The following is a 12,073-nucleotide window of genomic DNA, read 5'->3' as shown; positions in this document are numbered from 1 at the left end:
CACCTCTCCACAATAACATTGGTAAAGAGATAGAAACAGACAGCACAAATAAAGCTGTTTTTTGATAGTAAAACACTGTACACAACTGCCACAATAACATTATAACATTTAAACCCAGTAGGCTAGGTAAAAAAGTAATACTTATGAAAAACTGCAAATTATTAAATTATTAAACTGTCTGCTTTCATATGAGCCATTAACTACACTACTGTGGAGTGTGACATCACAAATAAATTCAATACTGAACGCTCTCAGAAAAAAATGAAGCTACTAAGCTGCAACTTTACATGTCACTGGGGTGGTACACTCATAAGTACATATTTTGTAACTTTAATATGTATCTTTCACCTCCAGCCGTGGCTATGAATGATTAAATGGTTACATAGGTTACATAATTGGACTTAGTTTTAGGGTAAAGCTTTAAATGTACATGGCATGAACATTTCCAGGTAAAAGAAAGGTATAAAATATGTACCCTTGATGGTACCACCACAACGAAATGAAAAAGTACAGTTTAGTATATTATAGTATACAATATTGTATATTAAGGACGTTTTATGGGCGTGTCCTTGTCTATTAACGCCCCTCCTCCCGGTCTCCCCGCCCCCTTGATACTTTCTGTGGCATGCTTGTGAACTCTTAAACAGTTTGTTGTTCCTAGAAGTTAAATACTGCAAAGCGAAGCTCACCAGGAAATCCCAGCTTCCTGTCATTCATAGTCAGCTTCTTTTTTTCTTCACTGGAAACAAGATCAGATTTTTACTGCAAACAAATGTAGACTGAATAAACTATAGGCTACATGACAGAGGACAAAAATGTACACATATGAGAAAGTCTTCGAATTTACGTTCGAAAATATCCATAAGGTAGAACGTTTGTAATTTTACAATGACATTTTACAAAATTAGTTCAATTGGAATAAGTAAAGATGACAGTGAAATGTCCCCCTCCAGTGGAGAAAAATATTCTAGCAGAATCATCTTCTCCTGCGTCTACATATTCAGTAAAATCTTTTAGGAGATTGACCAGTGGGCGTGTCATTAAGTTCATATATAGAAATGAGAGCATGTTGAGTGGGCGTGTCTTGAAGTACATATGTAGGAATATATAGGATTCCAAATATGCAAGCTGGAAGAAAGTAAGGAAGTCTCTGGTAATAATATATACTGTTGCATACTGTATTTCACATATTTTGATAGCCAACTAGCTGACATGCGCTACCTTAACATGATTTCTAAGAGGATTTATCTTTTTTTGTCATATTCATTAAAATACACTGTAAAATAACTAGGCCTAATCTTTTAAATATATGCCCTTTTTTCACAAACCATTAAAAATGCTATGATCCACGCTTGCTACATTATGAACTCTGACACCAGCTGTAAATCACATGTCTGCCAATCAAGTCCTACACGCAGACCTGTACATGTATCTATAGCAGCGATGGATGGAGATGTGTCTCACATGGACATCATCAAAGTGCTGACTTACCTGGAAAGTTCATGATGCAGCAAATAATCTTAGAAAGTGTACGTTTAGGTTTTGAAAGAAGTTGCACTATGCTTTTTCATCAGTGGTGACCGTTCACACATTTGGAAACAGTATTTAGCTTTTTTGTCTTGTTTGTGTGACGACTGCTTGAGCACAAAGGAACAAATGCTCCGGAGAACAAAAAGGCAACAAAAGACGAAGGAACAAAAATGATTTGTTCATAGATGAATCATCAATGAGTCAGTCCTTCGATGAGATGATTTCAGGTCAGAGCTTCTGTGTGATTTCTCCTTAGTGAAGAGATTAACGGAGTGGTGAAGGTGTCAGTGCCTCAACTTTCTGAGAAGGCTGAAAAAAATCCCATCTCCCCTCGCTCATCCTCACCACGTTCTACAGAGGAACTGCTGAGAGCATCCTGAGCAGTTTCATCTCTGCCTGGTTTGGAAGTTGCACCGGATCGGATTGTAAGACCCTGCAGGGGACAGTGAGGACAGCTGAGAGATCCAGACTGATTAACAGTGTCCTCACTACTGGGGACTACAGACTGGACTGACAAGCAAATGCACACACACACAAACACACAAACACACACACACACTCTGTGTGAACTGAACACCATCCCACTCCCCTTGCAATATCAACTGTATTGCATTTTTGCTGCTACTATATTAATAATTTTTTAATTATCATATTTAATTTCTTGTCACTATTATACACTCTATCTGCCTGTTACTGAAATAACTGCTATGTCCATATAAACTTATCTGCTGAATACTATGTCATAGCATGTTATATTTACATTCACAGCATTTTTATGATATTATTATTCTTTTGAACTACCTGTTATATCTGACACTTCCACACTAGAACTGTGTAATGATCCGGGTTACACGGTATCTCACTGTGCCTGTTGTCCTGTTTTAGTAGTTACTGTACTGTCTTGTGTTGTTTGCACAAGTTTGCACGTGCACTTTTTGTAAAAATGTGTAGGTTTATTTAGTTCTGTGTCGTCTCATGTGGTTAGAGTGGTATTTTATGTAGCACCATGGTCCTGGAGGAATGTTGTTTCATTTCACTGTGTACTGTACCAGCTGTATATAGTTGAAATGACAGTGACTTGACTTGACTTGAAGGTGTCACAGCTCTAACGTGCACCTGAGATAAATGAAGGTTGGTCACTGGCTATAGGCTATACAAAGTCTCAATCAGGCAAAAAAGCAAACCAAACCACAGAACAATATGAATGTTCAGTAATTGCTTATCACACTATGCATTTCTGATATTGGTGTATGCCATATATTCCCATTTCATAAAATGTTTATATTTGCAATTATTATAGACAAGGGTCTAAGTTTGCATACCCTCAGCGTGAAATCTAGAAGATATTAATAGCAAACAAATCAAAATACCTCAAATTAAAATCACTTCAAAAGTTGTGAATGCGATTATACATATTCTATAATAATAATAATAATAATAATAATAATAATAATAATAATAATAATAATAATAATAATAATAATATAGCATAAATCTGTATGTCTAGTGTTTTATTTTGGCCTGTTATCTTGCTTCATTGTGCAACAATAATAATAATCATCATCATCATCATCATAATAATCATAATAATAATAATAAAAGTGATGTGTGGAAAATAAACTGACTCGCGGGAATAAGAGGTTGAGAAGCCGCGAAAGAAAAATAAGGGAGTCGCGTTTCTATAGTTACGCTTTCAACACCTCAAGCGGAAATCACTACGCCCATATCGCTATTGGGTACTATTTTTATGATTGACAAGCATTTTACCCAATAGTCGAAAGGATTCGGATGACGTCACATAGAATTCACTAATGATTTCGGGGAGTAAGGTTGTTGCATTTCTATTGGCCGAGCGCGTCGTTGTATTCCGTTTAAAACAACAAACTTCTCCTAGCAGCTGACGGACGGCTGTGGAGGTTGTTGAACCTCTTTAAAGTGACACTCTTTTTAACAATCGTTGGTCTCACTAGATATAGTAAACATCTTATATTCTGAGAAAAATATTCGTGAGTCTTTAGACGAAGTCAGTATCGTGATTGACAGGACTGCACTTCTTGCTAGCTGGCTATAGATTAGCCGCATACATGGCAAGGCACGTGACACCCAGACACAAGGTAATACTCAGCGCCACAACTGACATACATGATATATATTGTAAAATATTTGTAATGGGGTGTTGCTAATTTGTTGGTTGATGCTTGTTGATTGTTATTCATGTGAGACGATAGTGATTGTGTCCCGCGGTGACGTCATAGGGCGACTTTATGTCTGCGCGGTTGTAATGGTCTTGTAACGGAGAATAAAAATGGATAACCTTTATGCTTCGCCGTTAGCTTCTAAAAATCAATCACACAAACAAAAAAACCCAGCAAAAGCATATTTTCTCACTCACCATTTTCCATTTACGTTATATTATTGAGAATTCTAACTAAAGGACTAAAGCACTGCTGCATCGCTTTCTTTAGGCACAGATTAAACGAGGACTAAATCAAAGTCAACGCTATCAGCAGGTAAACAGCATTCAGGACGTTTACATGGACAACAATAATCCGATATTAACTCGATTAAGACAATACTTTGATTAAGAAACTACCATGTAAACAGCGATTATTGATTAACTTAATCTGGCTAAAATCATACTCGAAGTAAACACAAATATTGTGGGTTATGTAGGAAACTGTTAAACCAAGTGAAAAGTTTAAACAAAAAAAGTCCACTCTGAATTTCATTACAAAATAAACCTTGGAAGGTAATGGTATGAACATTACAAAGTGTGAATGTTAATATAAGTCGGTTTCATATCAGTCACAAATCTGGTCACTGGTTGTGCATGTGTGTCACTGGTAGGTGGTGTCATCCGGTAGGTTGACGGGATCCGGCCGAGGACAGATGACCAGGAAAAAGTAAACCCCCCCCCGCTACACACACACACACACACACACACACACTCGCAAACATATACATACACACACACACACACACACACAATCCCAGCTTTCACTGACACCATCCTATATGTATATATGACATGTCTCGAGCAGAATTTTTTAACCTGTATTGCAGGGTTGCTGGAAGACCTCTACATCTTGGCCCTTCATATTCTCTTTACTCCACAGATTCAGAAGACCAGGTAATTTTATCAGTAGGAGCTGTTTAATTATGTACATTAACATCATTATCCATATGGACGTACCTTAATTTCATTTCTTCGTGAAATGTGCCAATCAGGTCACAACCATAAACGAAGGCCTGGATCGATGTGCGGCTTTGCTCAGCGATATACTTCAAGCTGAAAAAACAGGTACCCAGTGATCGATACGTGTGTTTGTTGCATGTCTTTTTGCGTCTTTAACATGTATAGTGTATGTTATCTACCCAACAGACCCCAAGACGAAGTTGCAAATCTCAAAGGCGGCTCCTGCCAAAAAGAAAACAGCACTTGGCAAGAATGAAACCGAGAGAAAGAGGGTCGGGAAGAAGGCAAGCGCAGCCGCACACGCAAACAAGAGACCAGGTGATGTTGTGCACACATCACTGTTTGAAATAATTGTTTTTTTTATTGCAAATATTGGAACTGTAAACCAAAGATTTGCCATGTATCCTCTCTGTAGCTCCAGTGCAGAAGACCATCTTACCCTCACAGACTTATGCAGACTTAAGAAGGCAGCCATGTGTCCGTGGCGTGCAGCAGCCCCCTGCTGTCGATGTTGTCATCGGATCAGAAGTGAGGCAGGGAGGGACCTCTGTGACACAAGTGGAGTGTGTTCAGCCGCACAGCTTTCCTCTAGGTAGCAGTCTTCCACCCACAGGTTAGAAAACAGCACATACACATGCGAGGAGGTAGCCGGGAATGTCTCGGATTAGTGAATGTATAGCATTGTTTCCTGATTGATTATTTTACAGAGTGTGTATTTTTAGCTGCTGTAAAATTACACTGCGTGTGCATGTGTGCACAGAGGTACATTTTCTGGGTTGTTTGAAATAATTACACTAGGATGAAAAGAATTCCTATCATTCAAGGTCAAGTAGAAGATAGCAGTATAATCCAATAAAATACATGACGACATAGCACAGGGTGTATTAAATATTCGGATGTGTCTATTTTGGTTTTGCAGGACCCCAGCCCTCCACTGTGTTTAATTGCCGTCTGACCACCTCCACCCCAGCACTCAGTCCTCACAGACCCACATCAGCTCACAGTCCAACGGTACGATTCTGCACACCCCAACATCCCAAACGTCAAACACCATTAATTAATTACTAAGAGACTCAAATGCTTGATCTGTGCTGTCAATTTCTCTCTCCTCATCCGTCAGTCAATGTCAGGTTCTATTCTGTTTCTGCCGTTGTGTCTCCTACATCTCTACAGTCTCACAGAGCAGCAGATGGAGAGATGCATCACTTCCCTCAGCAGTGGACTGAAGCCTCTGCGGCACCATCAACTCAACACGGAGCTTTAAGTGCTACAGTTTCACCCACCCAGTACACAGCGTCTTTTTCTGTAGCTCCAGCTGTCCAGCTGCAGCCTGCAGTCTCCACAACTGTGTCGGCTGTACAACCGGGGCAGATTAAACCCTCCAGTCCTGTTATAAATGCACCTCATGCAGGCTCAGGCGGACAGAGCAGCACCCTACAGTCACATAGTGGACCTCAATGCTGCCCTTCTTCTCCAGCGTCAGCACGAAGCCACACACCGGTACCCCTCGCCACCCACATCCTGGTGTGCGACAGTTCACAGGATCAACAGCTTTCGTCCGGAGAGTGTGTGTCGTCTTCATCAGAGGAGAGTGGGGACTGCATGAGTGAAGAGGATGAGCTGGACAGAGTGGATACCATGCCAGTCAGAGACACAAGCTGTCAGACCAGCGTAGACAAGCATACTGTGATGCTGAAATACAACAGCAAGTCAGGGAGCCCTGTAAAGACAGCCAGGAAGGTGATGACTGTCAAATACCTGTTAGGAGAGCTGAAGGCGCTGGTAGCTAATCAAGGTGAGTGGTGTGAAATTGCTGTTTCAGCTATTTCAGTACTGTTGTACGTTTCTCAGCCTGCCAAACGGACCCGCTAACCGACTCACTATCTCTAACTGACTTACTGAATCCCTACCTCACTGACTCCCTACTTCATTCACTGACTCACTGATTCCCTACCTCACTCACTCACCATCTGTCACACTGTCTATATCACTGACCCCTATTTCACAAGCTAACTCGCTGACCCCTACCTCACCAACTGACTCACTGAATCCCTACCTCACTAACTGACTTACTGACTGTCTACTTTACTGTCTAACTCACTGAATGTTTAATTCACTGGCTGTGTATCTCACTGTCTAACTCACTGACTCCCTACTTCATTCACTGATCTACTGAATCCCTACCTCACTGACTGACTCACTGATAGTGAATGAGTGAGGCAGACAATCAGTTCAGTAAATCAGTTGGTGAGGTCGGGGTCAGTAGCAGTGAGGCAGATAGTGAGTGAGTGAGGCACCTCGCCAAGTGATTTACTGAATCCCTACCTCACTGACTGATTTACTGACGCTACCTCACCAACCCACTGACTGTTTACCCCACAGACTGACCCTTCCTGCCTCACGGACTCCCTGCCTCACTGACTATGTACCTCACTGAATGACCAACTCCCTACTACATTGACGTCCTGAATGATTAATTGACTGACTGACTCACTGACCAAATGACTCACTGAGCCGCTGACTGTTTGACTCTTGACTCTTGAATCTTGACTCTTTGACTTTTTGATTGAGCGACTCACTAACAGATTTAGTGTATGAGAGACTAATGACCGACTGACTCCCTTATTGCCTGATTGCATTGACTGATTCATTGCCGCACTGGATCATTGAATCACTAATTCAATAGGGTTAGTACAAGTTGCTTGAATTTGGCTTTTTGAAATTTAAGTACTGGAAAACCTTAAAAGTGTTTGAATTATAAAATGTCAATAAATATGAAATTGCTAAATAGAGTGTTTATTTTCGATAGAACACGAATACAATCCTTCCACTCAAAATATGACTCCCTGCTGTAGCCCCTCCCCCTCCTCCCGCTATTCGCTTGCTCATTTTAACAGAGACAGCTTCAATCCACTTTTCAGACCCCTTTAGCCACTTTTTTTCAAAAAAGCACTAGCGGCATATCTAGCAACTTTTTGGACAAACTTAAGCTACTTTCCATAGAAGAGAGTGGCCAGTACTGCCTATAGAAGTATTCTGCGGACAATATTCAAAAGTAATTGCAAACCAGGGTTAGTCTTAGCAACTACAGCAAAATGCTGTAAAAAAGAAAAAAAAAAAGTGGTTTTTATTGCTACAATTTTTTTATTTTATTTTAGGAGTTACTTATGTAAAACATTTATTTAAAAAACATTATAAAATAAAACAAACTGAATTTTGTAAAATCTATTTGTTTTAGTTGATAGCAATAAGGAATAAAGAATATGTTTGGATGACATCTATTGTATAGTCCTTGAAAAAAAATAGTGCTTGAATCTCTGTCTCATTGACTCAGTAACCGAACCACTGTCTTACTAACTGAATTATTGACTCATTGACTCACTAATTGAATTACTGATTCATTGACTCACTAGCTCACTAACTGAACCGCTTGGTCTCTCACAAACTCACTGATTTGTTTTTTAATGCTACATGTTTAATGATGTCTGAGTGGTTGTTCCTCTTCCCTGTAGACAGTGAGGCGGTTCGTCTTATCTCAGAGGTAGAGCAGAGCATCTCCCTGCTCCCCACCATGGTGGGCAGCACCAACATTCAGGCTGAGCTTGCCCTCGCACTGCAGCCACTCAGAAGTGAGAACGTGCAGCTCCGCAGGTTAGTAGCACTCACTCTGCACCGTGTAGCACAGTAATAAAGTTCTAATATTTACTGATGATACATGCTTTAGGAGCATATTGGACTTTAGCGAGGTGAATTACAATAAAAAAGACTGGCAAACCTTTACATTTTGCACAGCCAACCTCACTTCATGTATTGCTTTTTAAGGAAAAGAGGCAGAGCTGAGCTGGAAAAAATTAAACAGCCTGAATGGCAATATTATCAATTTTGTCAGTCTTAGAAACACTTTTAAACTTTACATACTGCACTTTTAATTGAGTTTTTACTTGAAATACCTTAAATGCTGATGTGTGTGTCTTGTTCTGTAGGCGTCTGAGAATACTGAATCAGCAGTTACAAGAACGGGAGAGAGCAGAAAGACAGGCAAGACCGGTGGACTGCAATCTAGAATGTAAGAACACCTTCTAAAGCTTCACATCGGATTTCATCAAGATTGAGATGCTGCAGCAGCGTGAAATCATTTTCAGTAGTGGTTAGCACATTTGCCTCGCATCTCCAGGGTTAGGGGTTCGAATCCCCTCTTGGAGTTTGCATGTTCTCCCTGTGCATCGGGGGTTTCGTCTGGGTATTCATGTTTCCGCCCCCAGTCCAAAGACATACGCTGTAGGCTGATTGGCATTTCCAAATTGTCCATAGTGTGTGAGTGTGTGTGCGATTGTACCCTGTGATAGGTTGGCACCGTGTCCAGGGTGTCCCCCCGCCTCACGCCCAGAGTTCCCTGGAATAGGCTCCAGGCTCTCCTGCGACCCTGTGTAGGATAAGAGGTACAGAAAATGGATGGATGGATGAGAAGGTTATGTTAATTGTTAACTACAATGAAATTAACACTCAATCAGTTAAAAATGTCAAATATGCAAAGAAAATGAAACAATCTAGCTTTTGTCTTGTTTATGATGTTACTCGGTCTTACTGTTTGTAAACCACGCAGTCAGAGCTTTTGTGTGTGTGTGTGTGTGTGTGTGTGTGTGTGTGTGTTTCAGTGGTCTCACTTCAGTCACTAAACCTCACACTTCAGACTCAGTTAAATGACCGCTGTAGAGAGTTGGAGAACCTTCAGCAGGAGAACCAGAAACTCCAGCAGTCTGTAGAGGACCGAGAGAACGACCTGCAACAGACCAAAGAGCAATGCGAGTTAGAGACAAGTCGTATACGCATGGGTAAAAAAAAAAAAAAACAGGATTTTCTTTGTTCTTGAATTGAGAATTTCACAGTGCTGTGGTTGGTATATGTGACATGCCTCCATTTTTTTTTTTTTAAAGAAATGAAATAATAATGTATGCTGCTAGACTTTGTTTTTTAGCAGTTATTTAAAGTACTGTACTGATCTACATATATGGTGATCTTCCTTGCTCACAAATTGTATGCATATTTATTGCCAATGTTATATAAATAAATTGTGTCCATTTTGGTGTGCACATGCCTTTAGAGTATTAAAATCACTTTTTTTGTATCATTCTTATTTAGATGTGAGTGAGGCATTAGCTCAAATGCGAAACTGCCAGGCTAAGCTAGAAGACTCTGAGAGGGAGAACACTGCACTGACACAGAGCCTCCAGCAGAAGGAGGCAGAGATCACAAAACTACAGGAGATAATCAGGTATGGTGAAGTGCAGTACAGGCAAATTTGACACCTATGTAATTAAATATTTTATAGAATAAGGGCGTGTGTTTTACTGCACGTATTGAAGCCTTCATTTTTATAATGTACTTTTTTTTTTTTTTTTTTTACTTTTTACACTTTTGTCTACACATAGAAATCTTCAGAAAAGCCCCATCCCCTGCCATCCTGCTCAGACAGATGTTTCCAGACCTCCTGCGGCTCAGCTCACTAAGAGTGTTCTAGATCTGTATGAGAATCAGCAGCGAGAGCCTACTGTGACCAACCGAGTCACAGACTCCATTAAGGCCTACCTTGAGACTCTAGAGGACTCTGGACACAGCTCAGCACCTCACCCAGCTCACCCTCAATCCCATAAACTGTCTCGCTCTTCCCCTGGCCAGTGGAAATGCAGACAAGAGAGCTCCCCTAAAAGCTCAGATGTACACACATCACTAAAGAACATGGCAGTTGGGAGTGTGAGTCAGGAAATAGAGAAGAGCGAAGCAGCTTTTGTTCCGCTACGAGAAACGGCAAGGGTGCAGCTTGCACCAGTTCCCCAGAAACACTCTCCAGTTCATGGAAATGGTCACGTCGGACTGAAGTTCCTCGGACTTGCGTTTAATAAACTTGGCATCTCGAATGGCCTCCCAGCTCTGCATGAGGATCATTGTACAGATTACCTCCCATGTCCTGATGGTGTGAGCTTACACCTGAAACAGCCCAGTGAGGGTGCTGTTAATCTTGCAGACCAGTCGCAATCCCAATCCCAGCATGCACGGCGGCGTCTGCATATGGGAGAAGCATCAGTATGCACAGGAAGGCCATCAGCATATGAGAACACCATTTCATCCTGTGATATAAAATCTTTAGATTCAGACTGGTGCGTGAACTCCTTGTCTACGTTTAATACGCACGACGAGCAAGAGTTCCGCAATGGCTTAGCAGCTTTAGATGCCAGTATTGCCAGCCTACAGAGGACCCTGAAAGCTGACCTTAAGAGATGATTGTACTAATGTAGTTTTATGCCTGTTTTATATCGGTTTTATGTGTTTTAATCATGTTATTAAATTATTTGTCATTAAAGTTAAACCTGCGTGTAGTTTGTTACAAAGTGTGTTTTAAGGAGCTTTAGCAGCAGATGTTTAAGAAGGATGACCAATACACTGTATCTAAAATAGCAAAATGTCAAGTATAACTCCATATTCAGTCACATAGAGGGTTCTGAAATTGGTCATCCAGGTGATTCCACGATTGGGGTACCATTTGTTTTCTACTGATATTACATTTACAGATGTGGTTAAAAAAAAATTAAAACATTAATAATGCTTAGAAAACAGCAGTTTGCCCCAATATTATTACATTATCATTACTTTTTATTGAAATATATTCATTACAATACTTGGAAAAATCTTATAACAGGGTTAAGGGTTTTTAGCATAGAATTAGCAAATACACAAAATATAATTAACTAGCATTCATGTGAATGGCATGAGGACATTAAGGACATTCTAATAAGGACAATTTTACTTAATTTTTTTAATGAGTTACTTGTTTCACATCAATAATTTGGATAACAGGATTGAACTTTTAAAGTGACTTTGACCTTGTCAATCAATATCATGATATCATTGACAGTAAAAGGGAGGAAAGAAAAAATTTATTTATTTATTTAAAGTTATTTTCTCATAATCTTCAGAAAATTCCTGTTGAGCATGTGATTTGTGGAATATTAAAAAAAAATATTTCATAGGGGTGGGTGAATAAATGTTTATAACAGTGTTTCAGGCATGTAATGTTAACTGCATTCAAACATTAATGCAAAAATAATCCGATTTTTTAAGTATTTTAAAGTCTGGTTAGAGTGCAATGATTAAGAAAAACAAGGTGCTGTAGATTTGATAGCTTTTATAAACGTTTTAAAGCTATTTATGTGAACCATGCACATAGGTTGTTAAGACACTTTACCTATGTTTAAAATGTGTTTTTTACCTTTACATACATGTAATACAAAAAAGTGTGAGAATCACACTCGTTCACGTCGTCTTCTATTTGTTTATATGTCTGACATGGAC

At 39.9% G+C, this 12,073-nt stretch overlaps 1 protein-coding gene across 2 annotated transcripts; it reads left to right on the top strand.

Annotated features, from left to right (window-relative positions):
• The first annotated feature begins 3,362 nt into the window (after nt 1–3,362).
• Nucleotides 3,363–11,084, top strand: ccdc14 (coiled-coil domain containing 14). 2 transcript variants are annotated; one of them, XM_017480681.3, is made up of 13 exons: nt 3,363–3,644; nt 4,378–4,433; nt 4,594–4,660; nt 4,759–4,831; nt 4,913–5,044; nt 5,142–5,318; nt 5,646–5,737; nt 5,900–6,521; nt 8,239–8,377; nt 8,710–8,792; nt 9,382–9,558; nt 9,866–9,998; nt 10,156–11,084. In XM_017480681.3, the coding sequence occupies exons 1-13, from the start codon at nt 3,615–3,617 to the stop codon at nt 11,003–11,005; spliced, it is 2,631 nt and encodes an 876-aa protein (XP_017336170.1). In that variant the 5' UTR covers nt 3,363–3,614; the 3' UTR covers nt 11,006–11,084. The 2 variants fall into 2 exon arrangements, with proteins under 2 accessions (XP_017336170.1, XP_017336169.1); XM_017480680.3 differs by having other exon boundaries at nt 5,142–5,339.
• Nucleotides 11,085–12,073: the final 989 nt, after the last annotated feature.

This window comes from Ictalurus punctatus, chromosome 12 (assembly GCF_001660625.3).
Source record: "Ictalurus punctatus breed USDA103 chromosome 12, Coco_2.0, whole genome shotgun sequence".
NCBI lineage: Eukaryota > Metazoa > Chordata > Actinopteri > Siluriformes > Ictaluridae > Ictalurus > Ictalurus punctatus.
Note: the sequence above shows the minus strand (reverse complement) of the source record. Positions and strands in the feature narration are given on the sequence as shown.

Excerpts from the sequence above, each read along its gene's own strand:
- ccdc14 (XM_017480680.3), top strand. The coding sequence starts at position 3,615 with ATGGCAAGGCACGTGACACCCAGACACAAG. Across the intron at positions 4,434-4,593 it reads GGACAGATGACCAGGAAAAA|GGTTGCTGGAAGACCTCTAC; the intron begins GTAAACCCCCCC and ends CCTGTATTGCAG. Across the intron at positions 4,661-4,758 it reads CCACAGATTCAGAAGACCAG|GTCACAACCATAAACGAAGG; the intron begins GTAATTTTATCA and ends TGTGCCAATCAG.